Source organism: Sinocyclocheilus rhinocerous, unplaced genomic scaffold, assembly GCF_001515625.1.
Source record: "Sinocyclocheilus rhinocerous isolate Xijiao unplaced genomic scaffold, SAMN03320098_v1.1 scaffold2725, whole genome shotgun sequence".
NCBI classification, from domain to species: Eukaryota; Metazoa; Chordata; class Actinopteri; order Cypriniformes; family Cyprinidae; genus Sinocyclocheilus; species Sinocyclocheilus rhinocerous.
The window spans coordinates 360137-377310 of record NW_015635048.1 but is presented as its reverse complement, the minus strand read 5'-3'; the positions used below and the strand labels follow the sequence as shown (position 1 = coordinate 377310).

Below are 17174 nucleotides of genomic sequence, written 5' to 3'. Positions count from 1 at the left end.
CTTAGAATGCCTAATTTTGGTTTGATTGCTTGTGTTACATGAGAAAATAAATAATTTTTGCCTACCTGATGTAATAGATTTAATGCGGGTGCGGCTCGTGACACGCAGTCTTTGTCAAACGGATCTGGTCTGGTACAAAATTAAATTAGTGCTGCTGTTGGATAACGGGTCAAGTGTTCTGTTAGTTTTTCAATAGCTGTTGTTAGTTTCGTTTCGTTTTAGTTTTTCAATTATTTTGTCATTTTTATTTTATTTCAGTTTACGAAATTGTTTTTTCATCAATCGTTTTCGTCTTAGTTTTAGTTTTCGTTTACGAAAATAACCTTGGTTAGCATCATAGTTATTGTCTTTGGTGCGAACAGGCCTTTACTAACGTTACTCCTGTGGGTGAATTTTCCTCCAAGTAAACGATGCCTTTCTGGTATCCATGCATGTATGATGAAATACAGGATATAACTTTTATATATATGACATGACCCTGAGTTATCAGGGTGCAATTTGGTTTGCTTCTGATTCAAAGGGCCGATTCAAAATGTGAGTCACAGATGCTGTTGTCAGACCTTAATCAGTCTTGAAGCCAGAACATTCCTGTAACGCTCACCATACTGTAGAACTGCATCTCTCTGGGTCCTCTTGGGGGAGGCTGCAGCTGTTTTAGGACCGTACCATCAGGATGTTGCAAGATACCTGTGATTAGAAAAAAAAAAAAAACATCTCATATTCATTACCGTTATGATCACAGTGCAAATGCCAAACAATAAGCACACGCTAACATTTTCGAAATAGGCATTGATTTATACAGATGAATAACTGCTTATATCCATTGAGTTAATTGAAGGACTGTGAATAGGCCCTTTTGAAGCTGATGTGAGAGGAAATCACAGCAGTGTGTGTAATGACATCGCAGGCTGGCCTATATGCTGCTGAGAACTAGGCTGGCAGGGCTTAGAGATTACGGTCATAGACTGTGACGCTCTGGATTTAGGTCAGGCTCCCCCTCTTTAAAAACAGCTATTTTAAAATCTATTCACATCATTAGTAAACAAAAGGAAACACGACCAGGATTAATTTATGACAACAAACATGATCAACCACAAGTAATTTGCTACCACAGACACTATTTAAATAAAGCCTTTATTTAAATGATTATACATCTCTTTTACCTGAAGCAATTCTTCCAGTGACTCACAGTACATCTAATTTATACATTTACATGCTATTGGCTACACCCTAAAGAAAACAATAAATTACTAATACACAAAGCCTGTTTTAGCACCATTACAATTATTTATTTTTTTTGCATTGTAATAACACTATCATGACAATTAAAACATTGCCCTCTTATTGCAATGCATCTGGATGGTTTATTTTTCAGTTTGTTTGTTATTTTATAATCTTGAATGATTATGCTCATTCATAAAAAAAATGTCACATTTATTATGAAAAAAAAATGTTTATGAGGATCAAATTAAATAATGGAATAAAATAAAAAAATTAATAAAAATACAGTAATAAAAATAATTCAGTCCACACACCTTTTTATTCAAATAAGCACAAATTACAACAAACACAAGTGTGCATCATGTATAGGGCTGTGCAATATATCGAAATATCGCAAATGTACATATCGCAATATGCATATCGCTACAGCTTGCAATATTTGGGGCCATGAACAAAAGAAGAAAAATCACAATCAGAATCAGAATGAGCTTTATTCACCACTTAAGTGTGCGCAACCACAAGGAATTTGTTGTGGTTTTACAAGAACTATGAGTTATCGCATATCCCATTTTTCTTCAATATCGCATAGCCCTAATCATGTATAAAAATATATATATATATTAATTTTTAATTATAATTAAGGTTTTTTTTTTTTTGAAGTTATGGTAATACACTTAAATACTGCCACAATGCAGAAAAAAAAAACGAATAGTCCTAAAAATAGACAGTTATGGAAAATAACATTTTGTGTGGCCCAAACAAATGTGTGACAGGCTCTGTGAGGTTCACCCAAAAAGAATGTTGCAGTAATAAAGAACTAGTGAACGCAAATGTAAGTCAAATCTTTCCTGCGTTTAACCACATTGGTCAAATTCTGTTTAAAATGGCGTTACCACTGACTCACTATATGGCTCATACATCTATAGCTGTTTTCGCATGTCAGGAGACAAATCTGAGTCAGCAACAAAACCTATCAGCCCATTCAACTGTTTCCATTAAATGTAGCGGCATCAGGATAATTACTAATCAGAGATCAGGGCTAGTTGTCACATGAGCTATGTCAGTAACATTTAAAGTCAACTCTAAATACACAATTACTCGTTTTCACAGTAGTTTTATGATTGTTTCAAGCATTTTTATAAATTAAATTCCTCAATACTAAAATATATTTGAAAATCTAATATGAATAGCTGTTGTGTAAAAAAGCCATACATTCAGGTAAAGCTCAACAGTAAAACAAAAACAGATTTTTAACTGAAACGGTTTTGTTTGTCTATTAATTTTTTATGCAATGTTAGCATCGGGGCTATTTACATGGCAAACACAAGGTCAGCGCCATAATCCAGAAAACTTTATAACATAAAATTACATAAAACAAAAAATCTCAAATTCATTCAGGTGATACATTACAGAATATTCCACTTAAACATGTTTCTGAATAAAAACGTTTTCAGGCATTATTACAACAATTACAGTCCACTGAAACCGTGTTGTCAGGATGAGAGTATTTACTTTTCCCCCCGTAAATTCCCATTATATTCGAGCTATCCTGCATTTTTATTCATTTCATTTATTTTTTTGTAGGAATTTTCATAAAATTCTGCAATCACAATATTTGTTGGCCAAAACAACAGTTTGACATTTTAAATGCTACATTACACATTTAAATGTTTTCATGTATAAAGTAGCATTTATATTTTTCATTTTACATAGGCTACATTTTTGCTTTTTCATTCATAATGTTGATAATGCTTCATAATTGTTTTACTGTGTAAATTTCACTGAAAAAACATACAAAAGGTTGTTTGATATATAATGTAGCATTTATATTTTTAATTTGACATTATTTCTAAATGGTACATTGTAATTTTTTTCTTAATAGTTTTCTGCTTCATAATTATTTTACGGTTTCATTTGAACTAAAAAGCATATGAAAGGTCGTTTAATGACAAGTCCCACTGTGACAACTTACCCCAGACAGTGTGACGGACAGCATGTAAGTTAGTCACAAAAGATCAGCCGCATCTTGTTTCGTAGATAAAAACGGTAGTATTTAATGGACAGCTTTATAACTTACAGAGAAAACTTTAAAGTATACGCATATGCTGTATAAAAACTGGCCCTGAGAAATGTTCACTGAGGTAAAAATTGTGACGGCTAGCCCCGTACACAATTATAAATGACAGAATCCTGGTTCAAATGAATAGGAATGACATTAAATGTCTACTGACCCACTTTATCAACGCCGTACTTGTGTCCGGCCACCTGATGAGAGAGCGGCACGCAGCCGTTCAGGTGAGCGCTCTGCGCGCCCTCAGGTAAACACGAGCCGCGGGTCATTAACGGACGCGCGAGCTCCAGCCTTCCCAGCGCCACAGACGAGTCCATTATGATGCTGAGCTGACACTCACACCTAAGACTTCACTGCAACGGCTCGTTGTTTCTCTAAACTACTGTCCTCCACGCTCGAATTCACATATTGAACGCACGCCCTCGACGCGTCATCCTGATGTGTGTGACCGATCGCGTGCCATCAGTCACGGCGCCCACGCTCGCGACCATATAACGAGCTTTTCACCTGGGCCACATCCCACTTCCTGACTTCAGAGATGTTTACACTCCTCCCGCGGTAATTGGTACGAGATGGTAGTTAAGGAACGAGCGGAGCACAAAGATCGACACGGTATTCTTGCGGAGTAAGTCATATCGCACGGAAACACGCAGTTCTTCTGCGAACGCTTCGCTGTTTGTTTCCGCCCCGAGAGACACGCTGCGTGTGACGTCACGACGCACAGCGAGCGGAAACGTCGAGCTATTTTTTTTACGCACAGCGAGCGGAAACGTCGAGCTATTTTTTTTTTAATTATTATTATTTCTCATGAAACGTCTACATTGGGTATCATTTCCGAAATGTAAAAAGATTAGGAGAAAAAACATGAACTCTAACAGTGAAAATATTTCTATGAATGGCAGGCTCGCCTCTAAATACTTCCGGGTAGGTGTAATCTACGGATACGATAAAAGTCTGTTTATTGCTGAACGTTCAGTTATTGTGACTAATGGGAACCCTGATATAAACTAACTACTAAGCAAACATCGAGATGGAAAATGTTTTACATAATTATATGATTTGTGTTCTCAGACTACTGAGCAATTAAGAAAATCCCTCAGGCATAATTTGTGTAATCCTACTGGGAATATCGTTGTAATTATGGATATATCAGGAACTGTTTACAAACAGCAGCCATATATATAGCTAAATATTACTTCAATACCTAAGGGGATATATAAATTAGCCTTTAATTATGTCTTTTGTTTACTGTTTAGGTTCTCATGGACACAGAAAATGTTTCAGAAAGCAACAGCACAAATTAAAATCTTTGATTAGGAAGGAAGAATAAAGCAATTGCGTTTCAGAGGGATACATGATATGCTAAATGAATTTTGAAATCAGAGACACTTGCAAGACTGCATCGGATCTAGTGGAAAATCAAGGCTTTTTGTTGAACTGATGGCAATTTATACTCAAAGCTGGTTTAAAATGCATTTCAACAAAGCAAATAAAAACACTATTGTGTACCAATATGAGCAAACGCACCTTAACATATGAGAAACACAGATGCACGCTTTTAAACAAATTTTAATGCAAAATAAAAAAGAAAAATATAGATCCAGTATAGTTGCTCTTAACTATACAATAAAAATATCTAAAAGAAAATGTAATCAACTGAATGAGAGATGCATTAAAATGGTTTTCAATTTCTTAATTTCCCTTGTGTAGGGTAACTGCAGTTGTATAACGTCATGCCAATCTTAAATAGGATTTATGAAACAAGAAAACAAAGTGCCCAACACCACTGCGGGGAATGATCAAAATACACAAAACCAATAAAAAGCTTAATGTCTTTTTGTGCAGCGCACAGTCCCCTTCAAAATACTAGTTCAGCTATTATTATTGGTCATTTCAGATGGTAAATGTTAACAGTACAATGTGTTTAATAATATATCCTAATCTTACTTTTAGATGCTAGAATTTACAGTGATTTGTGACTTTAAAAAATGTCCATTAAGTCTTCACATTGCATACTTCTGGGTCCATTCTCTTGCTAGTCTGTTGTACCTGGTACAAGAAAATCAAAAATCAATAAGTTCATAAACAGTCTAGTTTGCCTAACCATATTCCAATCTAACGTAACACGTATGGTCTATGTTACTCGCACTCGTGATGTTCCAAACCTGTTTAAATGTACACAAAAGGGTGAATTCCTGAAGAATAACCCGGTGATTCTTGTCAATATGATGAAAGTGAAAATACTGTAGTCAGTGCAATTAATTAAAGTGCTCTGAAGTCATATGACAGCTCTGTGTAGGAATAAACCACAATTTGAGCAACTGTTTGATATAAATCTTGATATCTGCCCTAGCTCTGCTTCATGCATTCATAAGCACAGTAGCGACATCCAAGATGTAAACAAGGTGTATACTTTGCATTGGATATTTTCAATGAATCGAAGAATCAAGTTCACAAAACTGGTCTGAATTCATTCATGAATTGTACTGATCTGATTCACAAATTCACTCAATGGGTGCTACTCAATTCTCAAATAGGTGCATCCTCGTTTCTTCGCTCTTCCATCCTTCAGCCCATGACCTGGAAATCGATCTGAGTCAGCCATCTTGAAGGACATGTCAATTCTCTAATTGCACCAGGAGTAGGCAAGGAACGAAAAGTGAGGGATCTTCCAGCGGAGCGTGAATACACAGTGTGTCTTGACGAAAACCCTGACACTCGTATAAATTCTCCAACCCTTCACATTAGTCACAATTTTGATTTACGTTTCACCTTTGCAGTACATTTCACATACTCAAATAATATGTAGGACTAAATATATGCCTTTGAATTGCACGTCAAATTTCCATCAATTTGAATTGCACGGTTTTAAAACAAATGTAAAGTAATGCATATCCATCATCAAACAGACAAGAAACAGCTTAGACTTTTGGAATAGTACTAATAAACTAAACGTGTTTAAATACACAGTAATGGGGATGTAACGATTCACTCAACTCACGATTCCATTCAATTCACGATTTTGATTTCACGATTCGATCACATATTTGAATCGATTTTCAACTGGCTCGCGGTTAATCGTTACATCCCTACGCCAGTAATCAAGTTTATATAAATGAATAAATAAATAAATACAATTTGTTCCACAGCTAGCCGTATTTAAAATATGTTCATACTTTTCAAATGAATACATTTGTTTTTACAATGATTTATGTTGATTCTAAGCAATCAGCATCAATACATTTTGAAAATGATCATTTTATGATTTAGATCAAATCAAATAGATGCAAATATTTGATACTATGCCATGTTTTTTTGTTTTTTTTGAGTGCAGTTTCTTACCCATTTAATTTATGCATGACTGACAAACATGCACCACATTCAGTTTATTAGTTTGTTAAAACAGTGTAATCCAAATGTTATATGCAATTTAAAATACATAAATCTTAAATTTAGGCTTAAATATTTTCTGAGTGAATTTCAACTAGCGATCTTGTTTTACTATGAATTTCTTTAATAACCAAACCTCAAAATCATAAGGGATTCCTTGAGTGCAGTTGGTGATGCTTTAAATTAAAGTGGTGTTTAAATGATCAGGAATATTCCAATATACAAATAATTTCTTTTGATTCCTCTATCCTCATTTTTCCTTGCATCCTTTCCTCACATTCTAGTTGGGAGGAGCTAGGGTGCAAGGAAATGAAACGAGGATGCACAATTTAATGAGCACCACCCAATGATCTGAACACACTGGAGGAGAATATTATCAGTGAATAACAACTTAAATTTTGGCCGTTTACACACAGAGCTACTGTAGGATTTCAGGAGCCTTGAAATACAGCACACAAATATTCAGCACTTGACTTGAGCACTTTTTCAATACTTTTGTGGTGCTTTAGTTTCCCTTTGATACATGTTTTCATTGTTGTATGGGTTTGGAACAACATGAGGGAAACAAATTAAGACTTCTTTTTTAAAACATTATACTTACTTTTCTTTGTCTGATTTGTAGATGTGTGCTATGTCTGGGACTAAGGGGTCATCAGGATTTGGATCACAAAGCAAAGAACATATGGACAAAAGAACTGAAAAAGAGATGAAAACAAATCACAATCATGAAAGCATAGGCAAACTGGGTATTACAAATTATATAGTTCAACTATTAAAAAATAAAGAATTAAAACACACACACAAGTACCTTTTGAAACCGTTAGAGCTGGAGACCACTGCGACCTCAGGATGTCCAGGCAAATACTTCCATTACTGTTAATGTTGGGATGGTAGATTTTTGTTGTGAACGCAACCTGTTAAATTGAGATGGGTGTCAAAATGCCATTTTAAGACAACACGGCAAGTACACGGAGGTGGGGTGTAGCGTCACTACCTTTGGCGGCTTGAAGGGATAGTCTGTTGGAAAGTGAATTGTGAGAAAGAAGACCCCTCCTTGGTATGGACTGTCACTCTGCAAATCAAAGGAAATGACACTAGAAATTAGCAAACTGTGTAGGTGTATTAAAATAGGTTACATACATCTCAGATCTAATTATTTTTAAAATGGACTTCACATCATCACATTCAGCATGTGTTATTAAGCGAAGCAAACTGCTAAAGGCTAATGAGGTAAGTACTTACAGGTCCCATTATTGTTGCCTGCCAGTGAAACACTAAAAATAAAAGAAGAGGCTTATTGAAATTCGTCTTAGATGTTATTATGTAAAGCAACTCAAAAAGACTGACAGTGAACTTACAGTCATCACCAACCGGTCCAGCAGAGCACTGGGCAGGAGGGTCCCTCTGCAAGTCTTGAAGCTCCTGAAACAGAAGAAGAAATTAAGGCTTGTTCACACCGGGACGAATATCGCGCGCGATTATCGCCGACGTTTAACGCCTCGTGACTAAACAAAGGGCGCCAATGTGAGTGTGCACACCGACGCGCAAAACGCAAGGCGTAAAAGCGTCATTTTTTAAAAAACGCCTCGGGCTCATTTTTTTGGTTTAACGCGCCGTGTTAAAAACTGGCCGACCAATGAGATTGGCGCTTTTCTTCACGTGCCTGGAGCTGCTGAAGTTACAGTAAAACACGACTTGGTGGCGCTCAAGCACAAAACGGTCTTGCCGAGCACACATTGATACCTAACGACGAAGAGGAAGTAGACGAAGAAGAAACATCGAGGCAAGATGAATGTAGAGCTGCTGGTCTCATTGGTGTCTGAACACAAAGGGCTTTATGACAAACGCGACAGCGACTACAAAAATCTTGATAAGAGGGAGTTGTTATGGAGAGGAATTGCAGATCAAATAGGATTCAATGGGTATTTGTGTTTTTCATTAAGCGCCATCTAATGTCAGGGAGTGAATTTGCACGTTCACTCGGCTCATCGCCTGCGAAAATTGCTTGGGTATGAACACAAAAGACGCGGCGATAAGCGCACGCGATAATCGTCCCGGTGTGTTCAAGGCTTTAGGATGACATTATTACTCCACAATTATGTTTCTAAATATATTTATATAGCCATTCTAATGTTAAGTGGCATATGTGGAAAAACTCTTTTTCTAATTTCAGTTTTCAACTCATTTCAATCCTCAAGGCCATTTTGAAAAAATAAATAAATAAATAAAAAAACTTTAAAAGACTTCCGGTGTCAAGATGGCTGTTAGGGGATGAATGAAGTCAGTTCTCCTCAAGTTCACACATGTGTCTTAGCAGAGAAACCACAGGTGTAGTTTATTAAAATAAAAGCCACCTGGCTTGATATTTTGTTGTTTAATAAACTTACATTCATTAAGTTAGGCTTCAAATAAATCCAAATTGGGTTTGAATAAATTATTACAGGGCTCTAAATTGTCAACAAAAGTGCTTTAAATAAATTATATAATTTAGTTTAACAACATCATAAAGCCTATAAATAACATATTATTAGTTAGTAAGAGAAATTATATTTTTAACCCCGATATTCGATATAAACAACGCTAACGCTAGCAGGTTAAAAAAAAAAAAAAAACTTGGCTAATGTTGGTCATGTACGCACAAAGGTCTTACCTTCTGTATTCTCTTTAATGCCATGCTGCTTTACTGTGTGTACCGCCCCAGATTTACGCGATTATATTATGTGTCCGATATTATTGCTACGAAACAGCTCAGCAATACTGTGTTTCCCTGAGTAAAACGAACGTGAGCGGCGAGGAGAGACAGCTGTAGCACAGCAAGCTCACTCTTCCGGTGCGGAGCTGGGGAAAACAAAATAAAAGTCATTAGGTCTCATTTGCAAGAGCATTATCGCATCAAGTTCAAGACATTGATGCAGGAATATAGAACAGTCACAGGCTCAGCACCCGCCTACTTTGGATAAAAGCGTCTGCAAAATGACTAAATGTAAATGTAAATGTAAATAAGCTTTTAAATAACCAATTGCCTTCCACAGTGGTTTAAAGTTTTTTTTTTTTTTTTATGTAAAATCTTTATTCTTATTAAGTATTAATGTAAGAATAACTTTCATAATGTTAATAATATTTTAGTTTCATTGCTGGACTGAAGCAACTTAAATTTACTTTATTATGTATCTACTTTTTTATGAAGAAAAATCATATTAAAATGTAAGTATCAAATATGACACATCAGGCTTTCGGTGAATGTTTGTTTGTACATCTCTCAATCATCACTGCATTATAAACAATTAAATTATATTAAAACTATGTGCAACTGATATTTATATGCATTTTATGTAAATAGCCTAATACTGTTCTCATTGATCTATGAGAATTACTTGCTTTTTGGCCACATAAATTACAGCAGCAGCATATTTTGGCTCCGTTCGGGTCCTTTTTTCTCTGACTTTTATTTTGGTTATATGTCAGGCTTCAAAGGGTTAAAGCGTTTACGTACACCACGCTTTACCAAATATAACTGAATAACACAATAATACAGCGCTTCCCGCGAAAATAATAAACGAATATAATTAAATTGGTAAACATTGCGATTTCCCAAACGTTCTTTAAGTACAGGTGCATCTATACAATTTTAAACGAATAATTCTCCCATAATGCACTTCGTTTAGATGTCAGACGGAATGGCGCCTTTACCGGAGGAGGCGGAACTGTAATTCACGACCATAACATTCATTTCAAGACAGCTATTGTGTATCTTGTTCTCACCGTGCATATTAAATATTTGATTCCTTTAATCGGGGAGATCACAGCACGTGTATGATGGCTCCGTTCAGTTTGATGTCAGTCGGTGCTAATCTTTTGGTAAAGTCTTTGGGTTTGTTCTCGAGTGCATCTGTTGTGAGGTGAGCGTGCTTCAAGTTTAAGGTTATTGATGCATGACTTGTTTATTAGTTAATGTAACGTTATCATATCTAATGAATTTTATTTTAGCAACATATTTAAACGCAGCTATACATTCATATTTTCACATTTTAACAGCCATATGGTCAGGTAATGTAAGATATATAGTGACAACGCTGCACTCGCTCAATAGCTAAAGTTATAATTTAACTTTTTTGTAAGGTGTAAAAAAAACTTTTCTTTTTTTTTTTTTACGAATAATTATTCTGTAACATCCATGCCAATTTTTGTACAGTGACAGTTATTTGCAAATTTTAGGTGTTCATGTGTAGCTCCAGTGTTAAAGAGTTTTAGCACCACAACAGGGGGTCCACCTAAGAGACCCCTGACAGCATACATGACATATGTGAAAGAGATGCATCCCACCATCAGCAGACAAAATCCAGGTATCCGCTTCAGTCGCAAAACTACCTTGCATTTCTGATTTGTTTTGAAACAAGATAATGAACAATCTGTTTTGTTCAGGAATCAAAAATGTGGATATTGTCCGAAAGTTAGCAGAGCAGTGGAAAATGCTGACTCTTGAACAGAAGCAGGTAAATTCTTGCTTCATGTATGTGTGTGTTCATATGTTTTAGTTTATTTTGAGTAAATGTGCAAAATTTCTGCCTAAAATAAAATGTGTACATCTCCATTTCTGTACATTGTATATGTATACATTCATACATACATACATGCATCCAGGGAGCAATATAAGGTTGCTGTGGACAACAGACTGCTGCTTTTGCAATAGAAAAACACCAATCAATATTTATAGGGAATTTTTACCTAGGGCTGTGTATTGACAGATTTCACAGATCTAGTTATTTAAATTTGGTTATAAATCATGTACAGAAAGTGTACATTTTTCTAAAGGAAAAAATCTGTCACAACTAACACTGTAAACTACACAGGGAACCCAATCAGCTGGGACTTTAATAATGTTAGTTTAAAATTATTAAATTGAATTGCTATTTATTTTTAGATATAACACTTGTATAACTGTTGTATACAGTGATGTAAATTTTACACAAGGTTTTTATATGTGACCCTGGACCACAAAACCAGTCATAAGGGTCAGTTTTTCGAAAATGAGATTTATACATCACATGAAAGCTGAATAAATAAGCTTTCCATTGATGTGTGGTCTGTTAGGATAGAACAATATTTGGTCGAGATACAACTATTTGAATATCTGGAATCTGAGGGTGCAAAAAAATCTAAATATTGAGAAAATCGCCTTTAAAGTTGTCCAAATTAAGTTCTTAGCAATGCATATTACTAAACAAAAATTAAGTTTTCATATATTTACAGTAGGAAATTTACAGAATATCTTCATGGAACATGATCTTTACTTAATATCCTAATGATTTTTGGCATAAAAGAAAAATCAATAATTTTGACCCATAAAATGTATTGTTGGCTATTGCTACAAATATACCCCAGCGACTTAAGACTGGTTTTGTGCTCCAGGGTCACATATCATGTTTTTAATGATATAATTATTTTTTTTTATTTTATTTTAGTTTTATAATTTTATTTTTGGGTGGACCACTGCTCTTTAGTTATTGCTATTGACATTGGCCATTGAAAAATTCCTGTCATCCACTAATTTGAGCTATTTCACATCCCTATATCGCAGCCATTTCAGGATGCATCTTCAGCATCCAGGGAGCAATATAAGCTTGTTCTGGAGAAATACAAAGCCCAACTGACTCCTGCACAAACTGCTGCTCTTGCAGTAGAGAAACGACAAAAAGTGGCCAAAAGAAAAGCAATTAGGAGAAAGAAGGTGAGTTTTGCCTTCCATTATGTAACTACTATACTAACCCACCAATGAGACACTTTACACTGACTAAATATTATTTCATTTCTTCTTCAGAAATTAAGTATTTTGATTACCTTTATAGTAAAGGAATAGTATACTTCACTTGTAGGAGCTGAACAGTCTTGGCAAGCCCAAACGTCCCAGGAGCGCCTTCAACATCTTCATGTCGGAGCACTTTGAGGAGGCAAAAGGAACTAATATGCAGGTGAAAATGGACTTTAGTTCTTCATATTCAAGATTCAGATTTTATACAGTATGCAAAAATGTCTGCATCTAAAATATAGCTAACTGTAGTGTATTTTGTATAAATAATTTCAATTATTTGTTTTTGTATCTGGTGTAATAATGTATTTGAAGTTCACAGTTTAACCAAAGATATTACAGACCATTAAAGGGTTAGTTCACCCAAAAATTATGAAACATGGATATTTTTCTTACAAAAACGCATCGATTCGCTACAGGAGGCGCTTTTTATTTCACTTCTTTTGGACTGAAGCAATGCAACACCCGCTGACTGCAATGATAGAGCTTGAAAGATCAAAAACAATTTTTAATATAACTCAGACTGGATTCGTCTGAAAGAAGAAAGTCATATACACCTAGGATGCCTCGGGGTTGAGTAAAACGCAGCCTAATTTTCATTTTTGGGTGAACTAACCCTTTAAAACTAAACATTTGTGTAATATGCAATTGAAGTATTTAACACAATATTTATTGGTTGCAACAAGTGGGTTAACTTGAATGTCTTTTTTTTTCTTTCCAGACGAAGATGAAGTCTCTGAGAGACGACTGGGAGCGTTTCAATGCAACACAGAAACAAGTGAGTTTTGCCTTGAGCATCAAAAGTAGCTCACACTACGGCTCTGTTCCATCATCCTGTGAGCTGCCTGCTGTCTCCACCTCATAAACTGGCTGATTTAAAAACACTACGAGCAGTATCTCTGTGAATCATATAAATAATAGCACTTACAATTAGTTATGCCACGGGGAGGAAATTTTTTTTATCGAATGTCGATATTACACCTCATATTTTACAAGAAAATATTTGCTAGTGATGCTCAGGATTGCATCACAGGATTTAACAGTAGGTCTTTACATCTTTCCCTTTCTTTCAACAAAATGAATGCTTGAAAATGGTGGGTTCATTATTATTCTTAATGAAAAACACAACAACAATAAAACAGTACATTGACAAACTCGCTTACATTAAACAGAGAACAAGATACGGAGCCCTGCACGTCATACAGACAAATATATATTTATTAGGGTAGCAAATTAAGAATTCATTCTTACGACTATTCATTTCATCGTTTTATTAAATTGTGTTCATGTACTAATTCATTCCCTCAACTTTGATTTAACATCAATCACTACAAGATGGTCACGATTTAATAAACTGAGCAAACAAACTGTTTGGTGTTTGTCAAGTAATGTCATTTGTGTATGGCCGAACACCGCTACCTAATCAATTCTAATCAGTTGAGATAGTGTATTGGTGGGTTTTTGTTAAATGTGAGCCAAAATCATCACAATTAAAAGAACCAAAGACTTAAACTACTTCAGTCTGTGTGCATTGAATTTATTTAATACACGAGTTTCACAATTTGAGTTGAATTACTGAAATAAATGAACTTTTCCACGACATTCTAATTTATTGAGATGCACCTGTAAATATAAAAAAATACAAAATTATAAAGCAATTGAAAGCTTGCTATGTTTTGCAACAGATCCTTTATCTGACTTGTGTCACTGTTGTAGATGTACATTCAGCTGGCAGAGGATGACAAAGTCCGTTACAAGAACGAAATAAAATCGTGGGAGGAGCATATGATAGAGATCGGAAGGGAAGACCTTGTTCGGAGAAAGGAGAGGAGAGCCATCAAAGCCAAAACCACTAAAGACATAAAGAAGAAATCCAAAGTAAGAGTGCTAAAGGCAAAAGCACCAAAAAAGAAGACTGGAACAGCAGTGAAAAAGACTGTGGAGAGCACTAAGAAGTGAAATGATGTATGTGACTCTGTTAGACAGAGCGTGTTGTACAAAGGCCAGTACCGTCCTCAATAAAAAGCCTGTGCTTTCCGTTACTAGAGCTGCATTTATAGTGCTCAAAGCATGAAGGTTTTAAAACTGTGAAGAGTCCTTCATGACGTCTCATCCCTTTTTGCTGGTTTCATTTACTCAATAGTTTAGGTCCTGATTATGACTGTTTTTATAGTACTTGTATTGCTTTTAAGCTACTCAAGAACTCTGTTTCTTGACTGGCTATGAAACGTAAGACTGACATCAGTTTCCATTTGCTTCTTAGAATGAGTTTGTGTATCATGCTTTAAAAGAGGATGCCATGGTTTGTATAATGTCTTTACTTACAAAATAAACATTAACCTTTTCTATAAAAGCAACAGGAGCTATTTACAAAAGAATGCTACACAACTTCATCAAAACGTTTAAAATTTCATAAGTGTGCTAAGGTTAGAGATATAATACAACCCAAAGTGAAAAATGAGTCATTTACTCGACCTCACACTCCAAGTCTGTATGACCTTCTTCATCCTGTATAAAACAAATTCAGATATTTTAAAGAATGTCTGAGCTGCTCTTTTCCTCAATCACCAAATGGGCAAATTAACATATAATTACATTATATGGAGGGAAAACGAAATTTCTCTCTTATAACATGAAAAGTGAGTACATGACAATTTTCATTTTTAGGTGAACTATCCCTTTAAATACAAATCAAGTGGCCTCAGGTTTAGGCTGAATATTATCTTATAATGCAATTGTCAACTCAGGGCATGAAACCTCACATTTTTTTACATTTAAGAACAGTTATTTACAATGTAGTTTCAAATATTCTTAATTTTCATTTTTAGGTGAACTATCCCTTTAAATACAAATCAAGTGGCCTCAGGTTTAGGCTGAATATTATCTTATAATGCAATTGTCAACTCAGGGCATGAAACCTCACATTTTTTTTACATTTAAGAACAGTTATTTACAATATAGTTTTAAATATTCTCGTGGGATAAAATCAGGACTTTGAAGCCGAGCTGGGATCAGATGGCAGTTTGGCTTCTTGCAGCAAAGTCTCAAAATCAGGTGAACACACCAGTTTGTGTGTGATGTTTCCAAGCACAGTAATGTCTCCGGTCAGGCCCTCCGACATCCGCACACAGACTAGTTGCTGCAGATACAAAAATGATTATATCCCATGAAACAAACTTCTTGTAAATGAGATCTACAGTCCATTTGTTTCTTCATCGGAATAGATTTAGAAAAATGCAGCATTACGTCACTTGCTCACCAAAGGATCCTCTGCAGTGAATGGGTGCCGTCAAGATGCAGTCAGTCCAAACAGCTGAAAAATATCACAATAATCCGAAAGTAATCAACAAGACTCCAGTCCATCAATTAATGTCTTGTGAAGTGAAAAGCTGCGTATTTCTAAAAATAAAACCCATCATTAAGACATTTTAACTCACATCTGGCCAAAATAAAAATGATTTAAATTTAATAAAAAAAAACAAACAATGGATTTATTACAAACAGTTTTTCACTTCACAAGACATTAATTGACGGACTGGAGTGGTGTGAATTGCTTGTGGATTATTGTGATGTTTTTATCAGCTTTTTGGACTCTCAATCTGACAGCACCCATTCACTGCAGAGACTGGTAAGCAAATGATGTAATTATTATCTGTAATAATAATTATTATAGTAATAATTATCTGATACAGATAATAGCTCATCTACATCTTGGATGACCTGACGGTGTGTACATTTTCAACAAATTTTCAGTTTTGGGTGAACTATTACTTAATAACAAATAAAACATATCCAGTTAACTTCAATATTGGGCTGTGCAAAAATATACATACCAGAATGCTACCATAAAGCCCAAATCCCTCTGACTGACTTACTTTCTTCCATGAAACACAAAAGGGGTTTTATAATTGCATTGTTTAAAAAGGCTGCAAAAACAACAAAATGCATCATAAAAGTGGTCCATATGACCACTTGTGTTATATAGTTGTATGACAACCTTTATGATACATGCTTTTTGACATTTTGGAGATTGGCAGGACCAGTTGTCATTTATTCTATTATATGTTAAAGTTGAAAAAGGTGGGGGGGGGAATAGCAATCAAATAATCTGTTATAAACATGCTGAAACTAGATGAAAGCTGACAAGAGAAGAATAAAAGAAAAATTTAAGGGGGTCTGAATACTTTCCGTACCCACTGTATTCTTGCATTATGATTCCATTTTCCATTATGATTTTTTAAAATTAATATAAACTTGTCATACAGATATTTTTGGTTGTGTCTGTTTTTTATTCTGATATGTTTGCACAACTGATACTTTTCTTTGTCATTTTGCTACATGGCATCTATTAAAAATGACAACGTGTTAACTGTAGGAAAGAGAAGGCCGCTCCCTCTGAGACTTCTAATGTAACATTTCCCAAGACCAGCTGAACTTTACCAGACTTTCTCATTTGCAGTTTTCCAATCAGACCCTCTGAGAAGTCTGACAGCACAGGTACAGCGGCTTTATCAGGCTGATCCTGAAGAATGATATCACAACAGCATTAAAATCCTTCAGAGGACACTGTAGATGATATTAAATGTTTATAAACGAATGTGGTTGGCTTTCAAATGCTCATTTCATGAGGAAATAAACTCCTTGATCTTTTTAAATAAGAGTACTATAAAATCATACTATAAAATT

The 17174-nt window shown here is 35.2% G+C and overlaps 3 protein-coding genes across 3 annotated transcripts in view; 1 reads left to right on the top strand and 2 right to left on the bottom strand.

Annotated features, from left to right (window-relative positions):
* LOC107746459 (inositol polyphosphate multikinase-like) overlaps positions 1-3978 on the bottom strand; it is a 31725-nt gene extending 27747 nt beyond the window's left edge. The window contains exons 1-2 of the mRNA XM_016560680.1: positions 3453-3978; positions 602-687 (exon numbers count right to left, since the gene is read on the bottom strand). Coding sequence (XP_016416166.1) covers positions 602-687; positions 3453-3609 — 243 coding nt within the window. The 5' untranslated portion in view covers positions 3610-3978. The remainder of the gene's footprint in view (positions 1-601; positions 688-3452) is intronic.
* Positions 3979-4843: 865 nt separating this feature from the next.
* Positions 4844-9539, bottom strand: LOC107746458 (ubiquitin-conjugating enzyme E2 D4-like). Its single transcript, XM_016560679.1, has 7 exons — positions 9333-9539; positions 8041-8104; positions 7925-7956; positions 7677-7754; positions 7491-7596; positions 7284-7377; positions 4844-5341 (listed from the first exon to the last, which is right to left on the bottom strand). The coding sequence occupies exons 1-7, from the start codon at positions 9354-9356 to the stop codon at positions 5296-5298; spliced, it is 444 nt and encodes a 147-aa protein (XP_016416165.1). The 5' UTR covers positions 9357-9539; the 3' UTR covers positions 4844-5295.
* A 787-nt stretch (positions 9540-10326) lies between these two features.
* LOC107746457 (transcription factor A, mitochondrial-like) lies at positions 10327-15059 on the top strand. Its single transcript, XM_016560678.1, has 7 exons — positions 10327-10581; positions 10898-11025; positions 11105-11175; positions 12261-12410; positions 12556-12651; positions 13210-13266; positions 14205-15059. The coding sequence occupies exons 1-7, from the start codon at positions 10496-10498 to the stop codon at positions 14445-14447; spliced, it is 831 nt and encodes a 276-aa protein (XP_016416164.1). The 5' UTR covers positions 10327-10495; the 3' UTR covers positions 14448-15059.
* The last annotated feature ends 2115 nt before the right edge of the window (positions 15060-17174 follow it).